Source organism: Schistocerca piceifrons, chromosome 8, assembly GCF_021461385.2.
Source record: "Schistocerca piceifrons isolate TAMUIC-IGC-003096 chromosome 8, iqSchPice1.1, whole genome shotgun sequence".
In the NCBI taxonomy this organism is placed as follows: domain Eukaryota; kingdom Metazoa; phylum Arthropoda; class Insecta; order Orthoptera; family Acrididae; genus Schistocerca; species Schistocerca piceifrons.
Window position 1 is genome coordinate 135684593 of NC_060145.1, and position 27763 is coordinate 135712355.

General features: G+C 43.3%; 1 protein-coding gene across 1 annotated transcript in view; it reads right to left on the bottom strand.

Moving 5' to 3' along the window:
- Positions 1-27763, bottom strand: part of LOC124712131 (probable G-protein coupled receptor Mth-like 3) — a 262497-nt gene that overhangs the window by 103001 nt on the left and 131733 nt on the right. The window contains exon 6 of the mRNA XM_047242430.1: positions 6548-6887. Coding sequence (XP_047098386.1) covers positions 6548-6887 — 340 coding nt within the window. The remainder of the gene's footprint in view (positions 1-6547; positions 6888-27763) is intronic.

Genomic DNA, 27763 nt, shown 5'->3' on the forward strand with positions numbered 1-27763 from the left:
AATTCACTTTCAAGTGAAACACTTAAGCAGACAATTTTCAGCGAGTGAGTTCCTATTTTTAAGCCGTGTAGCGTAATGAAAAACTTAAAATTATGTTCTCGCCCGTAATGGCGTCTTTGAAACAAAACGGGTGGGAACACTGGTGTAGAAGCAACGAGAAAAGCATGCCACATTTTAAAGAGCGCTAAATCCCGAAGACTAGAAATATTTTACAGAGCTCGTCATTTGGCGCGGATTTCAATGCAAGAGGTTTTTAATAGTATCCACAAAAAAACTCTGTCTCGTAATCTGGCAGAAAAGCCAAAGGAGATTCTGATCGTATGTGAAGTACATCAGCGATAAGACGCCATGAGTACCTTCATTATGCGACAGCGAATGAAGTGTTAACCAATGGCAGTGCCATTAAAGGGGAGGTATTAAACAGTCATCTTTGCAGAATAAAATGGTACCAGTTGATCTGCATTTGGATTTTCAGTTGTCCATATTCTGCAATTCAGCGTATTGACATCTCCTTGGAGATGTAAATTAGCTTCATCTGCCCACAGAATGTTTCATGGCCGTTCATTGTCCACTTCAATGCGACCAAGAAATTCCTGAGCCAACACCTGTGTTGTTGACAAATCAGCAGGAGGCAACTCGTGACTAAAGGAGGTTTTGCATATAGCAATGCAGGATGTTCCACAGGATTTTATGCACAGCGCTCGCAGACATTTCCCACATTCGGGCAATTTCCTGTACACTAAGTATATGCACGCCACCGCTCGACCCCTCCTCCAAAGCTGTGGCCACATCTCCAACAGACGTCTGACCAACTGCCTTCATCCCTCTGCCATATTACACTTCAAAAGAACCTGTCTTTTCGAATTTTGCAATCATTTTCTCCAGAGCCTTAGCAGACATCAGACGAACGGCTTTTTTCACACAGTCACGATTCTTGTAAAAGAGCTTTACCAGCGCGCGCACACACACACACACACACACACACACACACACACACACATATATATATATATATATATATATATATATATATATATATATATATATATATATATATATATATCAGTCAGGTGTAAAGACCAAAGATCCATTCCTTCATTGCCGATGGACACCAAGCCTGCTCTCTTAAGCAGCAGATCCGATTTCGAGTCGCGGTCTAACATCAATTTTACCTGTTACCTTTGATTCATTTCAGCGCCGAAATGCACCTAACGATTGATGGTCATAACGTTTGGGCTCATCAGTCGTTACTAACCAGCCAGAACATTATGATCACCGACATACTATCGATATAAACGCATTCAGGTGATAGCAGCGTCATCTGGCGAGGAATGATTGCTAGTCAGACACATGCACAACATGTAGCAGGCTATCACTGTGCATGCTGTTCATATGCAAAATGTGGAAGGCGCGCAATCTGTCTGAGTTTGACCGAGGCGGATTGTGATGACCCGGAGGCTCGAAAACTGCACGACTTGTCGGGTCTTCGAGACGTGCAATGGTGAGGGTCTTCAACATACGGCGAAACTAATTTGAAACCACGTCCAGAAGTCGCGGGGTTGGGCGGCCACCCCTCATCACAGATGTCGGACGTCATAGGCTGAGCAGACTGGTAACACACAACAGAGGGCAGAGAGGAAGTGTGTCTGAACACCCAGTGCAATGAACGATGGGCCTCCGCAGTCGACAGTCAATGCATATGCCAATGTTAACACCGCTACATTGGAAGTTACGACTCAAAAAGGCATGTGACCATCTGCACTGGACATTGGTGTAGTTGTAGAGCGTTGCATGGTGTAATAGATCCCAATATCTTCCTCATCATGCCAATGGGAGGGCGCAAATCAGCCGTCCTCCAGGGGAACAGCACCGGGACCACCTATACTGTGGGACAGAGACGAGCTGTCAGTTGCTACATTATGCTGTGGAGAACGTTCACATAGGCATCCATGGATCCAGCGGAGCTCGTGCAAGGCACCTTGACGACCAAGGAGTTGCAGACCATTTATGCCGCTTCGTGACGATCGCAGTGGCATTTTTCAACAAGATAATGCGCCATGTGACTGTGATAGCGTGGTCCAAGGAACACAGTGGTGAGTTTCATTTGATCTGCTGGCGCCTCAGCTTGCCAGATCTGAACCCAGTCGAACACATCTGTGATGTCATTAAAAGTGGTGTCAGAGCTCATCGGCCCCCTCCCCGGAATTTACGGGAGTTAGGTGATCTGAGTGTCCAGAAGTGGTGCCAGCTCCCTCCAGCGACTTACCAAGGCATCATTGCTTCCATGCCTCGCTGCTGTTATCGTGCCAAAGGTGGACATACTGGGTGGTTATAATTAAACTTTCCCTATTTAACTCCTTATGACACGGAAACGAAATACCGTAAGAGAACGAAACTTGGCAGTATTGATGTTAAGGACATGGGGAAGAGAAATAATCCAGAATCAATTCAATTGAAACACTTTCAATATGGTGGTATGGTACATTATAACATTACATACTGGTACCATTATTGCTACAAAAGGGGCTAAATATGGCGCCCATCAGTGACCCGAAGAGATATGCTGCGCTTCGGATCAGCACATGTGTGAATGTTCCCCTGGTAAACCTTATCCTTCAGATAGCCCCCCAAACAGAAATAATGGAGAGTGAGAGCAGATGATCGTGCCGGCCAACCATTTGGAAACGATAGGCTGGTAATTCGATCGTTTCCAAATGTGTTTCGGAGAGGCAAGTGAACTTCACGCGCGATGTGCGGTGGGGCCCCATCTTGAATGAAAGCTGTTGAGTTCAATGCGTCTCTCTGCTATAGGGCGGGTATGACATGCTGGCGAAGCATATCGGAGTAGCGCTGGCCAGGCACTCTGCACGTCTTTGGTCCTCGAGCGCCAGCCTGTTCAAAAAAGGGCCAATGATGAACGTAGCCGTGAAGCCACACCATACGGTGACACGTTCACTGTATGGAGGAACTTTGCGCACAGTGACTGGAGGTGAAGTTCGCGCACTGGGCAATTCTGTGTGTTCACCACACCTGTCAGAGAAAAATGAGCTTCGTCTGTCCATAGGGTGGTCCAGGGCCAGCCCTCGTCAACTTCAATTCTTGCGAAATCAACACGTCATTGTGCGCCCTGTGGTGCAAGCTGCTGTGCGATATGGACCTTGTACGGATACCATTTGAGAATGATTCGAAGCACCTCCTGTACAGTGGGCCGCAGGATGTTCAGCTGTCATGACCCAGTACGTGCACTGCCTGACGATTGGGAATTGGGCGCATCGTTGTCTTCCATAGCGACAGTGACTTCATCAACCATCTGTGGTGAAACCGGTCTTCGGCCTCTTCCCAGAGCGACGCCCAGTTCTCCAGTTGATTCTTCTTTATCATGCTCTGCACAGCAGGTGGAGAAAGATGACCCCTCCCTAATCCTTTCAGCCGGTGATATTCTTGAAGTGCAGCTGCAGTGTTACTGTTGTTTTGATAATGGAGCTTCGTCAACAAAGCCCTGTTCCTCTCGTCCAAGCTCATGTTGACACTTCGAGAAGTGTACTGCGATTGGTCAGGTGTGTGAAACTATGAATCACGATGGCTAATAATGGCACCTGGTGGCCATAGTTGGAACTGGGCGGTGGTGCTGAGACGCATGGAAATCATGCACTTCATAGTCTGGACATTAGAGCTACCAAGTTTGGTAGGGATGATACACTACTGGCCATTAAAATCGCTACACCAAGAAGAAATGCAGATGATAAACGGGTATTCATTGGACATATATATTATACTAGAACTGACATGTAATTACATTTTCACGCAATTTGGGTGCATAGATCCTGAGAAATCAGTACCCAGAACAACTACCTCTGGCCATAATAACGGCCTTGATATGCCTTGGGCATTGAGTCAAACAGAGCTTAGATGGCGTGTACAGGTACAGCTGCCCATGCAGCTTCAACACGATACCACAGTTCATCAAGAGTACTGACTGGCGTATTGTGACGAGCCAGTTGCTGAGCCACCATTGACCAGACGTTTTCAATTGGTGAGAGATCTGGAGAATGTGCTGGCCAGGGCAGCAGTCGAACATTTTCTGTATCCAGAAAGGCCCGTACAGGACCTGCAACATGGGGTCGTGCATTATCCTGCTGAAATGTAGGGGTTCGCAGGGATCGAATTAAGGGTAGTGACACGGGTCGTAACACATCTGCAATGCAGCGCCCACTGTTCAAAGTGCCGTCAATGCGAACAAGAAGTGACCGAGACTTTTAACCAGTGGCACTCCATAACATCACGCCAGGTGATACGCCAGTATGGCGATGACGAATACACACTTCCAATGTGCGTTCACCGCGATGTCGCCAAACACGGATGCAACCATCATGATGCTGTAAATAGAACCTGGATTCATCCGAAAAAATGACGTTTAGCCACTCGTGCAGTACACCATGGTGTGTACACCATCGCAGTCGCTCCTGTCTGTGATGCAGCGTCAAGGGTAACCGCAGCCGTGGTCCCCGAGCTGATAGTCTATGCTGCTGCAAACCTCGTCGAACTGTTCGTGCAGATGGCTGTTGGCTTGAAAACGTCCCCATCTGCTGACTCAGGGATCGAGACGTGGCTGCACGATCCGTTACAGCCACGGGTATAAGATGGCTGTCATCTCGACTGCTAGTGATACGAGGCCTTTGGGATCCAGCACAGCGTTCCGTATAATCCGCCTGAACCCACCGATTCCATATTCTGCTAACAGAATAATGCGAGCAGCCAGCAGCAATGTCACGATACGATAAACCGCAATCGCGATAGGCTACAATCCGACCTTTATCAAAGTCGGAAACGTCATGGTACGCATTTCTCCTCTTTATACGAGGCATCACAACAACGTTTCACCAGGTAACGCCGGTCAACTGCTGTTTGTGTATGAGAAATCGGTTGGAAACTTTTCTCATGTCAGTACGTTGTAGGTGTCGCCACCAGCGCCAACTTTGTGTGAATGCTCTGAAAAGCTAATCATTTGCATATCACAGCATCTTCTTCCTGTCGGTTAAATTTCACGTCTGTAGCACATCATCTTCGTGGTGTAGCAATTTTAATGCCCAGTAGTGTAGTTTCCGTGCTACAGCGTGTTAAATACGGAAAGTTTAATGATAACCATCGGGTACTTGCTATTAGGTAGTTCTGGCTGATGGTGTATATAGCCCAGGCGCAATACAGTGTCTCACCCCCACCCTCACCTACCTTGGCCTCACCATTGACCGTCACCTCACCTAAATCCCTCATCTCCGCTCCATCCAATCCAAAGCCCACAACCGCCTCCGACTCCTCAAACTCCTCTCTGGCCGGACATGGGGGTTGCACCGCTCTACCATCCTCCTCACCTACAAATCCTTAATCCGTCCCATCCTCTGTTATGCCAGTCCCACCTGGATATCTGCCGCCCCACCCCCCCAAATTCTATGTCCCTCCAGATCCTTGAGCGTCATGCACTCCACCTCGCCTTCTGTATATGCCTCCCATCCCCCACGGGGATCCTCTATGACCTCATTCCTCCCCCCATCTGCTCATATTCCTCGAACATATCCGCATCCTCTACACCTCCCACCACCTTGATCCCCCTCACCCCCTGGTTGCTCCTCTCCTCTCCTGTCCCGGCCCCCTGCCACGTCTTCACTGTTGTGTCCCCCTACCCTCCATCTCTACGCCCTTCATCTCCTATCCCAAGGTGGCTGCCATCAACTGCCCCTCCTAGATGATGCCCTCTCTACCTCCATTTATCCCTCCTATCAACTCCCCCTCCTTTCCTCTGTCCTTTTCCCGGGCTCCCTCTCCCCCTTCCATCCTCTTTCTTTCCCACTTCCCCTCTCTCTGCCCCCTTCTCTCCCTTGAGTCCTTTTGCATTTGCCTCCTCTGCCTTTTCCCATTCCCTCTTGCGTCTGCCCTGCCCCTCTTCCCCCTTATGAGTCCTCTCCCTCCTTTGGTTCCCCACCCCCTCTCCTCCCTCCTTGTTTACCCCCTCCTCCAGGTCCGCCTCCCCCCCATCTGCCCTTGGCCAGGGAGTGTCATCTTTGTGCCGACATTTTCGTGCAGTCTTTTACAGTGAGTGTTTTACAGTGAGCATTCTGTGTCGTGTGTCTTTTGGGAAGTGTTGCGAACGGCCATCATACTGTCGCTGGGTGTGATTTTTTATCTCTTGCGAACAGAAACCAGACTGTCGCCATGTTTTTTAATTGTGTGTCTACTATGTTACTTGTCTGATTCCTGTGTATTCTATTAACATTGCCAACCCCTTTGCTTTCTGATTTAACTTTCCGCAATTTTCCGCCATTTTACGCTTTAAGTCACCCTTTTATCACCTGTTTTTCTAGTTTTTTTTCTTCTTCCGTTTTTAAAAAAGTCTGTAGGCTGTAGAGCAGCGTACTAAGCTGCTGCCAGCCCGCCCCCTTCGGGGGGGGGGGGGATAGAAATTCAATAAAGGAAAAAAAAATACAGTGTCTCGTCCATCGGAGCCAACAAGAGTGGCGGCTGTGTGGGAGCGGCGGCAGCCTTAGGTACTGACCGAGCAGCACGCAGCCGGTGGGCGACCCCGCGTCGGGGCTGAGGTGCAGCACGGCGGTGGCGACGAAGGCGGCGGCCAGCGTGGCGTTGTGGGCCAGCGAGAGGCGCACGTGCAGACGGCGGCGCAGGCGCGCGGGCAGCAGCAGCAGGCTCTGCACGGCGGCCGCGCAGCACAGCAGCAGCCCGCCCAGCGCGAACAGCACGCCCTCCACCACGTGCAGCGCCGACAACGCCGGCGCCGGCATCGTCCGCAGGCACGCGAGCACCACCAGCCAGGAGTCCCTGAACAGCACGCGATCTGCGCAGAACTCCTCCGGCGCCAGCCAGTCCCCGGTCGGCACCTGTGAGCAGCGCCAACCCCTCACCGTCTCTGCTTTTTCGGGTGGCGCTTCTAACGGTCTAAAGCTGTCGGCAGACGGACCGTGCATCCGAACGTTCAGCGTTGAGCGTGCTGAGTTTCTGACGTCATAGCGTGGAATAGCACGTTCGGGAGTCTTTCTGAACGTGCAGAGCAATATCTGGTATGTCAGATATTCTGAGCGTGCGTCTAAGCGATCACCAATGAGATGGCACAACGCCACCTACGTTACACGCACGCCGTCTCCCTACAGTACAGAGTTGTGAGGCGCCATATTGGCATTCATTTTGCCGGCCGCGGTGGTCTAGCGGTTCTAGGCGCGCAGTCCGGAACCGCGCGACTGCTACGGTCGCAGGTTCGAATCCTGCCTCGGGCATGTGGTTAGTTACGTTTAAGTAGTTCTAAGTTCTGGGGGACTGATGACCACAGTAGTTAAGTCCCACGTGCTCAGAGCCATTTGAACCAAAGCCATTTTGGCATTCATTTCAACCCTATATGTACAGGGTGTTACAACTTTCAGGAAACATTCCTCACACACAAAGAAAGAAAATATGTTATATGGACATGTGCCCGGAAACGTATACTTTCCATGTTTGAGCTCATTTTATTACTTCTCTTCAAATCACATTAATCATGGAATGGAAACACACAGCAACAGAACATACTAGCGTGACTTCAAACACTTTGTTACAGGAAATGTTGAAAATGTCCTCCGTTAGCGAGGATACATGCATCCACCCTCCGTCGCATGGAATCCCTGATGCGCTGATGCAGCCCTGGAGAATGGCGTATTGTATCACAGCCGTCCACAATACGAGCACGAAGAGTCTCTACATTTGGTACCGGGGTTGCGCAGGCAAGAGCTTTCAAATGCCCCCATAAATGAAAGTCAAGAGGGTTGAGGTCAGGAGAGTGTGGAGGCCATGGAATTGGTCCACCTCTACCAATCCATCGGTCACCGAATATGTTGTTGGGAAGCGTACAAACACTTCGACTGAAATGTGCAGGAGCTCCATCGTGCATGAACCACATGTTGTGTCATACTTGTAAAGGCACATGTTCTAGCAGCACAGGTAGAGTATCCCGCATGAGATCATAATAACGTGCTCCGTTGAACGTAGGTGGAAGAACATGGGGCCCAATCAAGACATCACCAACAATGCCTGCCCAAACGTTCACAGGAAACCTGTGTTGATGACGTGATTGCACAATTGCGTGCGGATTCTCTTCAGCCCGCACATGTTGATTGCGAAAATTTACAATTTGATCACGTTGGAATGAAGCCTCATCCGTAAAGAGAACATTTGCACTGAAATGAGGATTGACACATTGTTGGATGAACCATTCGCAGAAGTGTACCCGTGGAGGCCAATCAGCTGCTGATAGTGCCTGCACACGCTGTACATGGTACAGAAACAACTGGTTCTCCCGTAGCACTCTCCATACAGTGACTTGGTCAACGTTACTTTGTACAGCAGCAACTTCTCTGACGCTGACATTAGGGTTATCGTCAACTGCACGAAGAATTGCCTCGTCCATTGCAGGTGTCCTCGTCGTTCTAGGTCTTCCCCAGTCGCTGGTCATAGGCTGGAATGTTCCGTGCTCCCTAAGACGCCGATCAATTGCTTCGAACGTCTTCCTGTCGGGACACCTTCGTTCTGGATATCTGTCTCGATACAAACGTACCGCGCCACGGCTTTTGCCCCGTGCTAATCCATACATCAAATGTATGCCAACTGCGCATTTGTAAACATTGCACTGACTGCAAAACCACGTTAGTGATGAACACTAACCTGTTGATGCTACGTACTGATGTGCTTGATGCTAGTACTGTAGAGCAATGAGTCGCATGTCAACACAAGCACCGAAGTCAACATTACCTTCCTTCAATTGGGCCAACTGGCGGTGAATCGAGGAAGTACAGTACATACTGCCGAAACTAAAATGAGCTCTAACATGGAAATTAAGCGTTTCCGGACACATGTTGACATAACATCTTTTCTTTATTTGTGTGTGACGAATTTTTCCTGAAAGTTTGGCCGTACCTTTTTGTAACACCCTGTATATATGCCGTTTCTAGGCACCAGCAAATTGACAATCACTGGAAAACCCGTTGTTAACTTTGTGATTGGTTGCAATAAAATAATCAGAAACATCATATTCGTGGCAACAGAATTATTGTAACTTGCGTATTATGAGAGTAGGCTATTTGAAGTCAGCGACACTCTGAAGATCCACCCAAGACGTATTGTTCTTGGTACAATTTGTTATAAATAAATTTCAGTTAGTAACATATCTACGATTAAAGTTTTCAGCAAGCCGCATGATTATATTTAAGTATTGAGTTTTGGTTTAGCGTAATTAGTAGCGTCCCTGACCTCAATACAGCCGTTAGATGGGACAGTGGTTCCTGTCTTGACACTTCCAAATTTTTTTCCTAACATTCACGTTTTTGTTAGGTTCTCATACTTTATTACTAGTTTAATATAAGTATATACTATAATATTTGATGGTATGTAAATATTAAGTTCACCTTTCCTCTCTCTCTTTTTTTTTTTTGAGGGATGACTTTTTTCGATTGGCTTAATCTACAGGACAGCTTGCGCTACTTGTATAGATATTTTGCTCCTTTTTCTTTTACACTTCGTAATTCACGTGTTGCAAAGATTCTGCTGCTGGGTAGGAACAGTGGTCAAGTAAGACTGACCTGGGGGTTTTACTAAAATGTGGGAATGACGAAACAATGCTTATCTTACACGGAGAAGTATTCCAAATTTGAACCGCTCTGCCTGTAATGGAACTTTTATAAGCCTTTGTCCTTATAGATTGGACATGGTACTTTCCCTTTCGTGGATGATGGAAGAAATGTGCGTTTTAATAGAGCTAACGTGGGAATTTTACGCGTGCTCTTTGAGTAAACTGTGTTATTTACGAACTAGAAACATCCCTCAACTGCCGCTGGAGTGCGTTGCAATCGCGTATACCCTGTTGGGGCCCACGTACCGTATGCACAGGTCGCATCGTTCCTGAGCGTTCAGCAGCACATTGAACTTCGCACGCTCAACGTTAACGTTCCACAGCACGGTCCGTGTGCCGACGGCTTAAGTGTTGTGTGTTTACAGTACAATAGAAACATCTCGTGTTGAATTTGTGGCCGGCCGGTGTGGCCGTGCGGTTCTAGACGCTTCAGTTTGGAACCGCGTGGCCGCTACGGTCGCTGGTTCGAATCCTGCCTCGGGCATGGGTGTGTATGATGTCCTTAGGTTAGTTAGGTTTCAGTAATTCTACTAGGCGACTGATGACCTGACAAGTTAAGTCGCTTAGTGCTCAGAACCACTTGAACCATGTGTTGAATTTGTAGGTGATTTGGGGGGTGCAACGAGTTCGAAATTTCGTACACATAGCTGCTACGCCTGGCAGCAACTATAGCTGCAACCAGGTAGAACATCCAACTGGACACCGGCTTAGATGACAGGTACAAGTACTTCATTCCATGCTGATTCAACTCTGTCCAAGAGTCCTTCAATCTCAGCGTCCATATACGTATACGCACATCGAGATAATAAAGTCTTCCGAAGTAAGAGTGATTTCAGGTGTGCCGCAGGGGAGTGTCGTAGGACCGTTGGTATTCACAATATACATAAAAGACCTTGTGGATGACATCGGAAGTTCACTGAGGCTTTTTGCGGATGATGCTGTGGTATATCGAGAGGTTGTCACAATGGAAAATTATACTGAAATGCAGGAGGCTCTGCAGCGAACTGACGCATGGTGCAGGAAATGCAATTGAATCTCAATGTAGACAAGTGTAATGTGCTGCGAATACATAAAAAGAAAGATCCTTTATCATTTAGCTGCAATATAGCAGGTCAGCAACTGGAAGCAGTTAATTCCATAAATTATCTGGGAGTACGCATTGTCGTTGTTGTTGTGGTCATCAGTCCTGAGACTGGTTTGATGCAGCTCTCCAGGCTACCCTACCCTGTGCAAGTTTCTTCACCTCCCAGTACCTACTGCAACCTACATCCTTCTGAATCTGCTTAGTGTACTCATCTCTTGGTCTCTCTCTACGACTTTTACCCTCCACGCTGCCCTCCAATGCTAAATTTGTGATCCCTTGATGCCTCAGAACATGTCCTACCAACTGGTCTCTTCTTCTCGTCAAGTTGTGCCACAAACTCCTCTTCTCCCCAATTCTATTCAATACCTCCTCATTAGTTATGTGATCTACCCATCTAATCTTCAGCATTCTTCTGTAGCACCACATTTCGAAAGCTTCTATTCTCTTCCTGTCCAAACTATTTATCGTCCGTGTTTCACTTCCATACGTGGCTACACTCCATACAAATACTTTCAGAAACGACTTCCTGACATTTAAATCTATACTCGATGTTAACAAATTTCTCTTCTTCAGAAACGCTTTCCGTGCCATTGCCAGTCTACATTTTATATCTTCTCTACTTCGACCATCATCAGTTATTTTGCTCCCCAAATAGCAAAACTCCTTTACTACTTTAAGTGTCTCATTTCCTAATCTAATTCCCTCAGCATCACCCGACTTAATTCGACTACATTCCATTATCCTCGTTTTGCTTTTGTTGATGTTCATCTTATATCCTCCTTCCAAGAGACTGTCCATTCCGTTCAACTGCTGTCCCAAGTCCTTTGCTGTCTCCGACAGAATTACAATGCCATCCGCGAACATCAACGTTTTTATTTCTTCTCCATGGATTTTAATACCTACTCCGAATTTTTCTTTTGTTTCCTTTACTGCTTGCTCAATATACAGATTGAATAACATCGGGGAGAGGCTACAACCCTGTCTAACTCCCTTCACAAGCACTGCTTCCCTTTCATGCCCCTCGACTCTTATAACTGCCATCTGTTTTCTGTACAAATTGTAAATAGCCTTTCGCTCCCTGTATTTTACCCCCTGCCACCTTTAGAATTTGAAATAGAGTGTTCCAGGCAACATTGTCAAAAGCTTTCTCTAAGCCTACAGATGCTAGAAACGTAGGTTTGCCTTTCCTTAATCTTTCTTGTAAGATAAGTCGTAAGGTCAGTATTGCCTCACGTGTTCCAATATTTCTACGGAATCCAATCTGATCTTCCTCGATGTCGGCTTCTACCAGTTTTTCCATTCGTCTGTAAAGAATTCGTGTAAGTATTTTGCAGCTGTGACTTATTAAACTGATAGTTCGTTAACTTTCACATCTGTCAACACCTGCTTTCTTTGGGATTGGAATTACTGTAGTTTTCTTGAAGTCTGAGGGTACTTCGCCTGTCTCATACATCTTGCCCACCTGATGGTAGAATTTTGTCAGGACTGGCTCTCCCAAGGCCGTCAGTAGTTCGAATGGAATGTTGTCTATTCCCGGGGCCTTATTTCGGCTCAAGTCTTTCAGTGCTCTGTCAAACTCTTCACGCAGTATCGTATCTGCCATTTCATCTTCATCTACATCCTCTTCCACTTCCATAATATTGTTCTCAAGTGCATCGCCCTTATATAGACCCTCTATATACTCCTTCCACCTTTCTGCTTTCCCTTCTTCGCTTAGAACTGGGTTTCCATCTGAGCTCTTGATATTCATACAAGTGGTTCTCTTCTCTCCAAAGGTCCCTTTAATTTTCCTGTAGGCAGTATCTATCTTACCCCTAGTGAGATAAGCCTCTACATCCTCACACTTGTCCTCTAGCCATCCCTGCTTAGCCATTTTGCACTTCCTGTCAATCTCATTTTTGAGGCTTTTGTATTCCTTTTTGCTTGCTTCATTTACTGCATTTTATATTTTCTCCTTTCATCAATTACCCAAGGATTTCTACTAGCCCTCGTCTTTTTACCTACTTGATCATCTGCTGCCTTCACTACTTCATCCCTCATAGCTACTCATTCTTCTTCTACTGTACTTCTTTCCCCCACTGCTGTCAATTGTTCCCTTATACTCTCCCTAAAACTCTTTACAACCTCTGGTTCTTTCAGTTTATCCAGGTCCCATCTCCTTAAATTCCCACCTTTTTGCAGTTTCTTCAATTTTAATCTGCAGTTCATAACCAATAGATTGTGGTCAGAGTCCACATCTGCCCCTGGAAAGGTCTTACAATTTAAAACCTGGTTCCTAAATCTCTGTCTTACTATTATATAATCTATCTGATACCTTCTAGTATCACCGGGATTCTTCCATGTATACGACCTTCTTTTATGGTTCTTGAACCAAGTGTTAGCTATGATTAATTTATGCTCTGTGCAAAATTCTACGAGACGGCTTCCTCTTCATTTCTTACCCCCAATCCATATTCACGCATTAGGAGTGATTTAAAATGGTGCATGGGGGCTTAATTAAATATGATTGAAATTATTTTTAGTTTTTAGTAGCTGTAAGTCCGATTACGCAAGTCTCATAATCGGTTGGCCCTGACTAGTATTATTATGCTATCTGACTGCAAAGAACAACAACAAATAATGAAATGAAAATTTTGGTTAACACAATTAATTAATTAAGTCCCCAGCAAGTATAAAACCTACTAAACCAAAGCACAAGTATAACTGTTCTGTATGTGGGAGTGTGACTCAACGTACACATCTGGCTCGGTTCTTCTCCAACAAGACAAGAATTTTTAAATACCAATTATACTGACGTGATAAAAGAAAATTAGAAATACTATAATTGCTCAAGGAAAGTAGAATTACACTATAATACAAGAACACACGCCAGATGCTTTGTTGACTGAACCTGTAATGACGCATTATTTAAAACATGGAATTAATGAAAAAACACGCAATATTTTACCTTCATATATATTGACGAAAAGCACTCTGATCGTTACAGTATTTCCATTCGAACCATCTGCTGTCTATTCCATCAAACAACTGCATAAAACAGGGAACAAGCACTCCTTACTACAACATCTCGACAAGCCTTGCCCACTAGCACATCTCAACACGAACTCTCTGCTACAACATCTCAGCACAAACTACCCCGAGTCCTCGACAGGCACTGACTACTACGAGTTCTTGACAAGCACTGACTACCACCAGCTCTCTCCAAGCACTGACTGCTACGAGCTCTCAACAAGCACTGTGGAGGCGGCTTAATAATACTCTTTGGCGCAATCTCTGGCGCAGCGGCTCAGTGTAGCCACCTTTCAATGGAATGAACATATAAAGTTGATCGTCGGTAAAACAGATGCCAGACTGAGATTCATTGGAAGAATGCTTAGGAAACTGCAATCCGAAAACAAAGGAAGTAGGTTACAGTATGCTTGTTCGCCCACTGCTTGAATACTGCTCAGCAGTGTGGGATCCGTACCAGATAGGCTTGATAGAAGAGAGAGAGAAGATCCAACGGAGAACAGCGCGCTTCGTTACAGGATCATTTAGTAATCGCTAAAGCGTTACGGAGATGATAGATAAACTCCAGTGGAAGACTCTGCAGGAGAGACGCTCAGTAGCTCGGTGCGGGCTTTTGTTGAAGTTTGGAGAACATACCTTCACCGAGGAGTCAAGCAGTATATTGCTCCCTCCTACGTGTACCTCGCGAAGAGACCATGAGGATAAAATCAGACAATTAGAGCCCACACAGAGGCATACCAACAATCCTTTCCACGAACAATACGAGACTGGAATAGAAGGGAGAACCGATAGAGGTACTCAAGGTACCCTCCGCCACACACCGTCAGGTGGCTTGCGGAGTATGGATTTAGATGTAGATGTAGAACACCAAACTGGGGTCCATCTACAAAGTGGACGTGGTGCCCACCCTCTGTCCAGTATTCTCTATGCCTGCACCAGTGTCGTCGCGGATACCTCTGCTGCTGTCGCCTCAAGGGAAGCTGTACTAATGGTTACCGTGCTGACAGTTCGCCCTACACACGATTTCGCACTGTCCGTTTGGATACTTGTCTCGTTGCACGTCCATTTCGTGATTCAAGGTGCACGACATGAATGTACGATCCTGCACTGTTGAGTGAAAACTTCGCTCTATCCTCACAGGCGCTAGTCTCGTGGGGCCGTTGACGTCCTGTATGGCGTCGAGTATGACACTCCTGAACACATAGATACCATTTCCGCACGACATTTATCAAATCCGTATCAAGGTGAATAATAGTATTGTGGTAAGACATTTTCGATAGACAAAGATCCTGCCGCTGTCGAATTCTGACATGCGCTCGTAGATGTATCTTCTTCTTACCTAAGGGATAACACGCTCGTCTCACAATCGGTCAACATTCAATGCAACTCCTGAATCACGACTCCGCTGCTTTCTCTTTAGTTTCGCCTATCCCCCATGAACCATGGACGTTGCCGTTGGTGGGGAGGCTTGCGTGCCTCAGCGATACAGATAGCCGTACCGTAGGTGCAACCACAATGGAGGAGTACATGTTGAGAGGACAGACAAACGTGTGGTTCCTGAACATGGGCCGCAACCTTTTCAGTACTTGCAGGGGCAACAGTCTGGATGATTGACTGATCTGGCCTTGTAACACTAACCAAAACGACCTTGCTGTTGTGGTACTACGAACGGCTGAAAGCAAGAGGAAACTACAGCCGTAATTTTTCCCTAGGACATGCAACTTTACTGTATGGTTAAATGATGATGGCGTCCTCTTGGGTGAAATATTACGGAGGTAAAATAGTCCCCCATTCGAATCTCCAGGCGGGGTCTACTCAGGAGGTTGTTGTTATCAGGAGAAATAAAAATGGCGTTCTACGGATCGGAGCGTGGAATGTCAGATCCCTTAATCTGGCGGTAAGCTAGAAAGTTTAAAAAGGGAAATGGATAGGTTAAAGTTAGATATAGTGGGGATTAGTGAAGTTTGGTGGCAGGAGGAACAAGACTTTTGGTAGATGAATACAGGGTTATAAATACAAAATCAAATAGGTGTAATGCAGGAGTAGGTTTAATAATGAATAAAAAAAATAGAACTGAAGGTAAGCTACTACAAACAGCATAGTGAACGCATTATTGTGACCAGGACAGACACGAAGCCTACGCCCACCACAGTAGTACAAGTTTATGTGCCAACTAGCTCTGCAGATGACGAAGAAATTGATGAAATGCATGATGAGATAAAATAAATTATTCAGATAGTGAAGGGAGACGAAACTTTAATAGTCATGGGTGACTGGAATTCGATAGTACGAAAAGGAAGAGAAGGAAACGTAGTAGGTGAATATGGAATGGGTGTAAGAAATGAAAGAGGAAGCCACATAAAAATGCAGTAAATGAAGCAGGCAAAAAGGAATACGAACGTCTCAAAAATGAGATCGACAGGAAGTGCAAAATGGCTAAGCGTGGATTGCTAGAGGACAAATGTAAGGATGTAGAGGCTTATATCACTAGGGGTACGATAGATACTACCTACAGGAAAGAGCTCAGATGGAATCCTGGTTCTAAGCAAGGAAGGGAAAGCAGAAAGGAGGAAACAGTATATAGAGGGTCTGTACAAGGGTGATGTACTTGAGGACAATATTGAGGAAATGTAAGAGGATGTAGATGAAGATGAAATGGGGATATGATACTGCGTGAAGAGTTTGACAGAACACTGGAAGACCTAAGCCGAAACAAGGTCCCGGGAGTAGACAACATTCCATTAGAACTACTGACAGCCTTGAGAGTACCAACCCTGACAAAACTCTATCATCTGATCAGCAAGATGTATGAGACAGGCGAAATACCCTCAGGCTTCAAGAAGAATATAATAATTAAAATCCCAAAGGAAGCAGGTGTTGACAGATGTGAAAATTACCGAACTATTCGTTTAATAAGCCATGGCTGCAAAATACAAACAAGAATTCTTTACAGACAAATGGAAAAACTGGAAGAAACCGACCTCCGCGAAGATCAGATTGGATTCCGTAGAAATGTTGGAACACGTGAGGCAATACTAACCCTACGGCTTACCTTAGAAAATAGATTAAGGAAAGGCAAACCTACGTTTCTAGCATTTGTAGACTTAGAGAAAGCTTTTGACAATGTTGACTTGAATAGTCTCTTTCAAATTCTTAAGGTGGCAGGGAGCGAAAGGCTATTTACAATTTGTACAGAAACCAGATGACAGTTATAAGAGTCGACGGGCATGAAAGGGAAGCAGTGATTGGGAGGAAGGGAGTGGGACAGGATTGCAGCCTATCCGCGATGTTATTCAATCTATATATTGAGCAAGCAGTAAAGGAAAAAAAAGAAAAATTCGGAGTAGGAAACTAAAATCCATGGAGAAGAAATAAAAACTTTGAGGTTCGCCGATGACATTTTAATTCTATCAGAGACTGCAAATACTTGGAAAAGCAGTTGAACCGAATGGACAGTGTTTTCAAAGGAGGATATAAGATGAACACCAACAAAAGCAAAACGAGGATAATGGAATGTAGTCGAATTAAATCGGGTAATGCTGAGGGCATTAGATTAGGAAATTAGACGCTTAAAGTAGTAAATGGGTTTTGCTATTTGGGGAGTAAAATAACTGATGATGGTCGAAGTAATGTTGATATAAAATGTAGATTGGCAATGTCAAGGAAAGCGTTTCTGAAGAAGAGAAATGTGTTAACATCAAGTACAGATTTAAGTGTCAGGAAGTCGTTTCTGAAAGTATTTGTATGGAGTGTGGCCATGTATGGAGGTGAAACATGGACGATAAATAGTGTGGACAAGGAGAATAGAAGCTTTCGAAATGTGGTGCTACAGATGAATGCTGGAGATGAGATGGGTGTATCTCATAACTAATGAGGAGATATTCAATAGAATTGGTGAAAAGAGGAGTTTGTGGCACAACTTGACTAGAAGAAGGGATCTGTTGGTAGGACACGTTCTGAGGCATCAAGTAATCACAAATTTAGTATTTAAGGGCAGCGTGGAGGGTAAAAATCGTGGAGGGAGGCCAAGAGATGAATACACTAAGCAGATTCAGAAGGATGTAGATTGCAGTAGTTAGTTGGAGATGAAGAAGCTTGCACACAATATAGCAGCGTGAAGAACTGCATCAAACCAGTCTCTGGACTGAAGACCACAACAACAACAACAGACTAGAATGTAGATGACGTTATTTCCATTTACTTTGAGAAACTGTGCTGCAATTCTAACCATTTGAATATCCTATCATACCACCTTGTCGAGCCTGTATATACTTCCAAATGGGTTACAGTCGGAGCCAATTATATTGACATACGAGCTAGCGACTTTCCATAATGGCATATATTCTCCAAATCCTGTTCGAATTAAACTTTTGAAAAATGCTGGTAAGAAGCAACACTTTACTAAAGGGTACTACACTGAACACCCAAATAACTGGTACACCTGCCTAATGTCGTGTAGGGCCCCCGCGAGCTCGCAGAAGTGTCGCAATACAACGTAGCATGGACTCGACTAATGTCTGAAGTAGTGTTGGAGGGAACTGACACCATGAGTCCTGCAGGGATATCCAAAAATCTGTAAGAGTACGAGGGGTTGTAGATCTCTTTTGAACAGCACTTTGCAAGGCATCCCAGATATGCTCAATAATGTTCATGTCTGGAGTGTTTGGTGGCCAGCGGAAGTGTTTAAATTCGGATAGTGCTCCTGGAGCCTCTCTGTAGCAATGTGTGTGGTGTTGCACTGTGCTGCTAGAATTGCCCAATTCTGTCGGAATACAGAATGGACATGAATAGATGCAGGTGATCAGACTGGATGCTTATGTACGTGTTGTGGGGCGGCGAATAACTTGTAAAAATAAATTGCTGTATAAATGCTTGCATATTGAATCAGTTTCTGGCTTTTAGAATTTTGTTAATGCTGTCTTTCGCCGTTCTCAACACTGGCTCTCTATTTACTTTTTAGCACCCAGACAGTGATTTAACAAAACGTGAAGTCTGTAATTAGAGTTCCTAGTGCCCACTTCATCTGAGAATACAATTATAGCTGCAGCTTATAGCTCTGAGGAATTAGGAGATTGTCCGGGATTTCTAATCAAAAACGATTTTCCAAAATAGTTGGGTATATTCTGAAGTTCACTGATAAAAAACATGAGTATCCTTTCAACCTAACTAACAGAGCAGTTCAGAGTCTAATGCGCTGATGCAACTATAAATGTCCGAATTAAATGTTGAAATGAATGCTCGCCATAATTTGATGAGAATATTTCATCAAACGCCACGCTAAATAATTGGTAGAATGCCTGTCCCGCGACGGCACGTGAAAATAAGACAATACGCAAACTGAAGCTAGATAATGAAAATCATTCCAGAATTAACCATTCACTTGAAACGATTTCAGGGGTCCGCGTATCTCTAGTAACTTAATACGGCACCCGAGGCTGTTTGTAGCAGTGATACCGATGCGACGCCACTCCCGACACAGATGGCGTGTTATTCAGCGTTTGGAGAGAACTGGGGCCTTGCTTCCTCACGCAGCGTTCTTATATATAAAGCCGCGGTGCGGATGGCTAAGGGAACGCCTGATCAAATCGGCTCTCCCGAGTAGCCGCTGGGCTAGTAACGCACCACTTCAAGTAACATAATAATTTATAGCTTCTTTTGCTGATGGCTGATGAAGCTCTTAATTTAAACGTGCATTCAGCACGCAGGTAAGTATTGATAATAAAATTTTGACGTGGCTAAGTTAAATATTTTGGGCGAGAGAATTAATTTAATTACACTGCACGCAGTAGATGAGCTCTGAACTGGCCCTTTTGAGATCCGCTATCGTTATAATTTTATAGGTATTCAAAAGAAACTTTTCACATCTTCATAGCCATAGCGGACCTCCAACCTATTTAAATCTAAACATCCTATCCTTATTTATTAGCCTACTTAATCTATCTTGCTTCCTTCAGTTTTGAGACGAAAACCACAAAATCATGAATTTCCACTAAAATCTTAATTTGTGAAATCCAAAGTACTGTTTTTATTAAATCATTCTGAAAGATGAATCTAAATATAAATTTTGAAGTCTCTAGCTCTTTTCTGTTGCGCTAATGATTTTTTCAGAAAAACGTCCAAATTTCGCAAATGGCTGAAGTTATCGAACTGATATTTAACACAAATTAATTTAGTATTATTCCTGACATGCTAGAAAAGTTACAGGTCATTTGCTTGATTTTTAAGGTATTGCGCAACATTTATGACGTCAGAGCTAGTTACAGCAGACTGGCTGGCACACAATGGAAACTGATGTGAATTTACTACAGCGTGAGTAGGCTGCTTCCCTACATCACCCTCTACTTAAATTTTTTTGTTTATGAATGTTAATGAACGAAAAAAAATTAATTACAAATGGGGAAGCAAGAGTACAGTTTAACTCCCTATGAAAAATCAAAATTGAAATATAAACATGCAGAAACATTAAAGAAAACTATTTACCTACATTAATTATTTAAATTGTGGGCATGTTCACTGCCTTTCAAACAATGTCATTACTCAAAATTTTAAGCAAAGTCAATGAAATATTTTGGCATACATATTGCCTTAGACAAACAAACACATACAAATTGAAAAATTATGAAAATCTTAGATCCATTAAATACATTAAATACATTTTACATACACAAATTCAAAGAAAATAACATGATACATAAACAGATGATTATCTCTTAGCAGTCTTTTCTAAACCTGAAAGAAAAGTTCACAAATAATTTTCTTACTCACGTGGTTGTAGCCGCTTTGGCTGGCGTCCTACACTTCCATTTACAAGGGTAGAGGAGGGGAAGTTGCTATGGTGTGCGTCCTTCACGTTCTCTCTAAATTACATGGGGGAAAGGGGAGGGGTCACTGTGAGTTGTGTCCAAGTCACTCCACGCTTTCACGCAGCTACCAGGCTGCCATTATCTGGTTTGTCCAGTAGAACAAACAAAAAGAGTGCCTCAGACTCTGTTCACTTAATATCTATGGGTGGGTCACTATGAAATGGGGATATATACATTTTATCCTTCAATATTTTGCTGTAACAAAGTTAACAGAATTTTTTCAATTTTATTCTCGTGGTTACTTAATTGTCATAAAATCGGTAAACAAATGGCTCCAAACGCCGTTAGTCATGTACTAGAGAAAATTTATGCTCCTAAGGCATACAATCATAAATCATATTTAATCTGAATTTATTATTTCTGGGCCCGAACACTGAACCAATGCTCGGTACATTCCTGATACATTTGTATTTTAAGCACTTAACTGACTCATCTTTGATTACCTTATTCTTAGAGATAGTATGAGTATGATTAGTGGTTGTTTTCTCAGCTTCTTTGTACATCTGAGTAACTTTTAGTAATAGTACAGTTGTGAGTGTTCAAAACACACTACGTTTAGTTGACTACTAAATCCATTTATTGGTCCTCTGCTGTTGTGTCAGTTCCACATCTGCAATTATGTACTTACTTCATCGAAGTGTTTTTATGCTGAGCTATAAATAATGTTTCACGTCTGTCAGTATGTTATTTATTTACCTTGCTAGTGTATGAACTTATTTAACACTCACTTTATTAACATTTAAAGCATAGGATAGCACATTTATTTCATATTCATAGTGTATTGCAGCTGATTAGTTTGCTCACGTGGCAATCCATTTCCACTCGATCGGACGCTGAAACCTCAGGTAGTCTCTCTCAGACCTACCACTAAAGTGCATCAAGTAATTATGGATGAGCGTAATGCTAAATTCCTTAAACCTATAGGACACCATGAGCTGCTCTGTCTCATCTGACATAAGGATACCTATGGTCGCATTCACGCCTCCAACTCATAACCTCAATACATGTAGGTGTATCCTGTCACACACTACACTAAAATAATGGCCAGCTCCAACCTTATAAATACTTCAGGGACGTGTCCTTCACGTCTCAACCACAAACACTGCTCAATTCTATTACACTGCCTTTCCTTGCTACATCAGGTGAGTTTAATCTTACAACTTATCTGTATAATTTTCCTAACACTAAACAATCTCTTTTACTATTTCTTGGTTAGCTCTAATGCATACACTAGGTTTCACTACCACTTCAGATCCTGCTTGTACATGAACTCATATATCTTTTTAAATTACTGTTGGTGGACCATTTCCAATAAAACAACACTTTGTACTTATTATATTACCAGGGTACTATACATAATTGTTACTCAAATACATTTGTATCTTAATTACATCATACTTCTCTATTGTTTACGTCATTGTTAGGTTTGTCACATTAGGTATTTTTCTTCACTAATCGGTGGATAGAATGGTTACAGAACTCATGGCTTGTTAGCCATGACAGAAAATTTTCATGTCTGGAAGGAAGAGGTCGAAATTTTTGTGGATAGGAAAGAAGAAGAATGAGTGAGACCTGAAATGGAAAGAAGATCTCACACAGCTGGGACTGCACAGCTGCCACACTGTGTAGAGGTTACAGAACAACCTCCTCCCTACAGCATTCATTGGTTTAATGCTGGCTTGATAGTCATAACTGAAAATTTTAGTATTTGGAAAGAAAAGGTCGAAATTTTTGAGGACAGGAAAGAGGAAGAATGAGTGAGACCTGAAAGGGAAAGAAGATCTCACACAGCTGGGACTGCACAGCTGCCACACTGTGTAGAGGTTACAGAACAACCTCCTCCCTACAGCATTCATTCACTACCTATGAATTTCGTTAGGTCGATCACGTTCCTGAGACCTAATAGCTTCTTACTTTTATGGTACTCTAGCCTATATGCATTGGCATGTGGTTTTCCTATGATCCTGAAAGGTCCTTGGTATACGAACATGAATTTCTTTCCAGAATGAGATTTTCACTCTGCAGCGGAGTGTGCGCTGATATGAAACTTCCTGGCAGATTAAAACTGTGTGCCCGACCGAGACTCGAACTCGAGTTCGAGTCTCGGTCGGGCACACAGTTTTAATCTGCCAGGAAGTTTCATGAATTTCTTTCTTTCTGCATTTCCTTTCTTTGATTTTTCTTTGGTTTTAACAAGGACTAATTGACCTATTTCAAAGCTAGTAGGTACAGCTTTTGCGTCATGACGCTTCTTCCTTTCCAACGCTCTTTTTCTCATATTTGCCCTAGCCTTTAGTTTCTTCTCGTCTGTAGTTATTTGCGTTACAATAGGGAATTCTACCATATCTGCAATCACATTGTGCGGTTCTTGGCCAAACATCAATTCGCAAGGCGCAAAACCAGTTGCATCATGTCTTAAGTTGTTAATTACATTTTCAAAATACTTAATGTGCTCTGCCCAACTTGAGTGTTTCCGAGCACAATAAGTTCTGCAAAGCCTATTCAATTCTCTCATAATACGTTCACTCATATTTCCTTGGGGGAAATACGCAGATATTTTCAGATGTTTCACGCCGGCCGTATCTAGACATTCCTTAAATTTATCAGAAGTAAATTGAGGCCCATTGTCTGACAGCAAATTCTTCGGAACGCCAACGTTCACGAAGAAATCTTTTTCCAACTTTTCTACCAACGTTTTTGCATTTGCTCTTTTAATTGGGTATAGCTTAACATATTTACTGAATCCATCCACAACAACAAAAACATGGGAACAACCACCTCTCGAAACAGGAAGAGGGCCAAACAAATCACAAGCCAGTAATTCTAGGGTTTCAGTTGGCTCTACTGCATGAATATCCCCTTGTATTCTGGTGTTAGCAGCACGGACTTTCTGGCACACTACACAAGATGCTAGACGCTTGGCCACACGGCGGTACATTTTGTCAAACACAACCTTCTCTTTTAATTTTGCAATGCACTTCTTTGCACCGTAGTGCCCATACCTCAGCTGTCCATAGTCGATTGGTAAGTCTACATGTTGTGAGGGAAAGCACAGCTTCCACTCAGAAACACCTATCTTTTTCCTCCTAAACAGAATACCTTTATGCAAACAATAGTATTGCGAAACCTTAGGATAGTTCACATTTCCTAAATAGCTCTTCACTAATTTCAGTTGGTCATCTGCATTCTGCTCACGTCTCAAGTTCTTAATCACTCTCTTTAATGCACTTCCTTCCTTTACTTCGTGCAATGCAAACATTCAAACTTCATTTAGGTCTGTTGCTGTAATTCCCGCGTCATCACAGAGCTCCGCACTTCTAGATAACCCATCAGCTACCAGATTGTCTTTCCCTTGAATATATCTAACCTCAAGGTCAAACTGCTGGAGATACAATGACCATCTTACCAAACGAGAATTCCTCAACTTACAGGTCTTTAAAAAGGTCAACGCCTTATGGTCACTGTAAACAATTATCTTGTGACCTAATAAATACTGCTCAAACTTCTGTACCCCAAATACAATTGCTAATGCTTCCAGTTCTGAGATGCCATAATTTCTCTCTGCTGCCTGTAAAGATCGACTTGCGAAAGCTATAGTCTTGTGCACTTCTTGTTCGTTCTCTATTTCTACTTGGAATATCTCCACAGCTATACCATAGCCACTAGCATCAACAGACATACAGAATGGTTTTTCAAAATCAGGATGATGTAAAATTGGACTATTAATTAAAGATTGTTTAAGCACCTCAAACGCCTGATGACATTCTGCTGTCCAAACCCAAGGGGTATTCTTTTTCAGCAGGAGGTGAAGACAGGGAGCATTAAAAGCCTGATCACTAACAAAACGCCTATAGAAGCCGAACAGACCGAACATTGATCTCAACTGCTTCTTGTTTCTGGGAGCCTCAAATTTTTCAATGACTGCTAGCTTGCCTGGGTCAGGCAGGATACCTTTTCCAATTATCAACCCAAGAAACCTATTTCCTCTTTAACGCACTCTGTCTTTTCAATCTTTAGTTTCATGCCACCTCTCTCAATAGCCTCTAACACTTCCTCTAATAAAGCTACGTGTTCTTCCCAGGTAGGAGTTGCTATTAACAGATCATCTACGTAGACTGTTATTTTATTACTTAAAGCTGGTCCTAAAACATGGCACATCACACGTACGAAGGCACAAACAGAGATATTAAGTCCGAAAGGTACCACACGGTATTGGTAACAAACTCCTTCGTACAAGAAAGCTGTGTACTTCCTTGAACTTTCCGCCAGTGGCAAATTCCAATATCCACACGTGATGTCCATAGAAGTTAAGAATTTTACTCCCCGGAATTTTTGCAATAACTCATCCATGTTCTGCGGTCTATCACTTTCCCTAACCACTATTTCATTCAACCAACGAGCGTCCAAGACCACTCGGACACTCCCGTCTCTGTTTGGTACAACAACAAGAGGATTATTGTATTCACTGACCACTTTCTCAATCACACCCCACTCCAGCATTCTCTGTATCTCCTTTCGAACCGCCTCCTTCCTAGCTACATGTATTTGGCATGGCTTCCTGAAAAACAGTTGGCCGGGTTTCACCTTTAATTGACATTCATAACCTTTGACCTTGGCAGGTCGATCTGAAAATACCTTATGATGCCTTTTTAGAACCTGCCTCAGTTCTTCCTTTTGATTGTCTGAAATCTTATCGATTTCCTGCAGTTTAACTTCTATTTTGTCCACAATAATTGCTTCTTCTTCTTCTTCTGTGTTTAGCTTACTGTTACTAAGATTAACACCTTCGTCCCAATACCTCCTATTTTTCAGAACTCGTATAGGCAGCTCCCAAGTTTCATGATCAGTTACTACATGTTTATCACTAAAAGGTACTATAATTACTCCGGTTATTGGCAAGACCATTTTACTCCGGTTATTGGCAAGACCATTTTTAACTGGCTTCTTTCAAAGTCAACAACACTCTGATATTTTGACAAGAAATCTATGCCAATTAAAACCTCAATACTGAGATTGTTTACAATTAAACATGGATGATCAATTAAATTACCATTAATGTTAAAGGGTAGTAAAGCTTCTTGCTTTACTGTTTTTGAAACCTTGCCAGTAGCACCAATTATTCTTAGTCCTGATACCCTCATTACTGTAAGCTTGTCTTTACCAGGTAATGCATCAAAGAAAGACTGAGATATTGCACTCACCTCACTTCCACTGTCAAAGAGACAACGTACATTGATACCCAACATATTCACTATTATTATAGGGTGGCTTATTCTAGGTTGTACAGGTGGTTCCTCAAATTCATCTAATAGTTCCTTTTGGATTTGTCTCCAACTAAAGTGATCGACATCTGTCTTCATTACATTTAGGTCACAGTGTGTAGGGGTTTCCTGAATTACATTTTCAGCTGCCTTTTCCAGTAGGTCTATTAATTTCAAATCGAAACACCGCACGACTTCATTACATTTTGTTTGCTGAACATAACCCAAATTACTGTAGTCTGGGCGATTCTGCGTCTCCAGACCGGGCATAACACCAGTTACAGCTAAACCACTTTCTCTATTATCGTCGGTTCCCTTCTGAAGTGACAACTGGTCACAGCTACTGGGTTCATCGACCCCCAACAGGCTACCCTTTACATTCTCACTTACCTCCTGTCCTAAATCTATTAGTACATTATCAACATCCTGCACAGGCACTTTAGATAAGAGCACATCATCTTCATCGTAAATATAAGCATGAATTTCTTCTGCTTCTTCACCTGTCAATTCAGTATTTTGTAGCTCCTCCCTATCGTTACACTTCCCACTTAGAAAGCGTCTCTAACACGGTATCTATCAAATACTGTGAGTGATCTAATATTTCTGTTGTATCCTTAGATGCTACCGACACTTCATTCACCTGTTCAGTTTGAGTATTCTGATTTGTCTTACCAATTCCCGTAACTACTGGCTTAGGAAAAGTAACCGCCTGGTGAGCGCCAGTGTCCTCATAGACGGGAACTAGTTTTCCTGCCTCGGCCTACTACTGTTTCCTTTAGTTTCATTATAGTTAGCTGGCATAGCATTGCGTTCCGCGCTGTTGTTTACCAGCATAATTCTTTTTGGAACAACATTACTGTCATTTGGATGCCATTGTTGATTCTGATAATTATTTCCCCAATTCCTAACTCTCGTAGGATGGCGAGTACCTACTGTTCTGATGTTTACATTGCCATTTTGCTCGTTCCTAAAATTACTACTATTATTATTAGAATTTCTGTTATTACGTGATTGCTCCTCATTGGCCGCAACACGTTCTACACGTTCCAGATATTCAATGAAACGATCCAGATTGTCTCTAGGGGCAGATATAATTATAGTTTGCCAATACCATGGCAGTTTGGCTTCAAGACCTAGTATAATCATTTCTGGTTTTAGCTTTTCCGCCAAATGTGACAAACGTGAAATCCATGACCTAGCAAACTCTTTAATTGATTCCTTGCCTGCATTGAAGCGTTTTCCACTCCAAAATTCTCTCAACACTTCATTTTGCTTATTGCTAGGCCAATACTCATTAATAAAAGCTGTTTTAAATTCCGCTAATGTTTTACACTTCAACATAACATCAGCTGACCAACGCATGGCGTCACCTGCTAAATGGCTTCTAATAAATGAGATTTTCTCTCGTTCAGACCAAGTTAGTGGAATCACATCTTCAAAATCGTTCCAGAAATCTAGCGGGTGGATATTTTTATCTGGATCAAACCGCAAGAACTGCCGACACCCGATAAAAGCGGCGTTTGCAGCTACAACTTGTTGTATACGACCATTACCAGAAGTTACTGAAGCTACTTTACTCTCAATGTTAGCAATGTTAGTACTGATATTTTCTACTTTCATTTCAACATTATCTACTCTTTGTACAATATGAGTAGTATCAGTTTTGATTGCTTCTACTTCTGCTTGACATATGTTTACTTTTATATTAACATCTTTAAATCTATCTGAGCACAGTTCAGATTCCGCCTCGATATTTTCTGTTAACTTGTGCTCCAGCTTCGCATCTTCCATTTGGAAGTCTTTGCGAACCTCAGCGAATTCGGATTTTATTGTCTTATACATTTCAGAAAATTGTTGAGCAACTTTTTCATAATATCCTCATGAT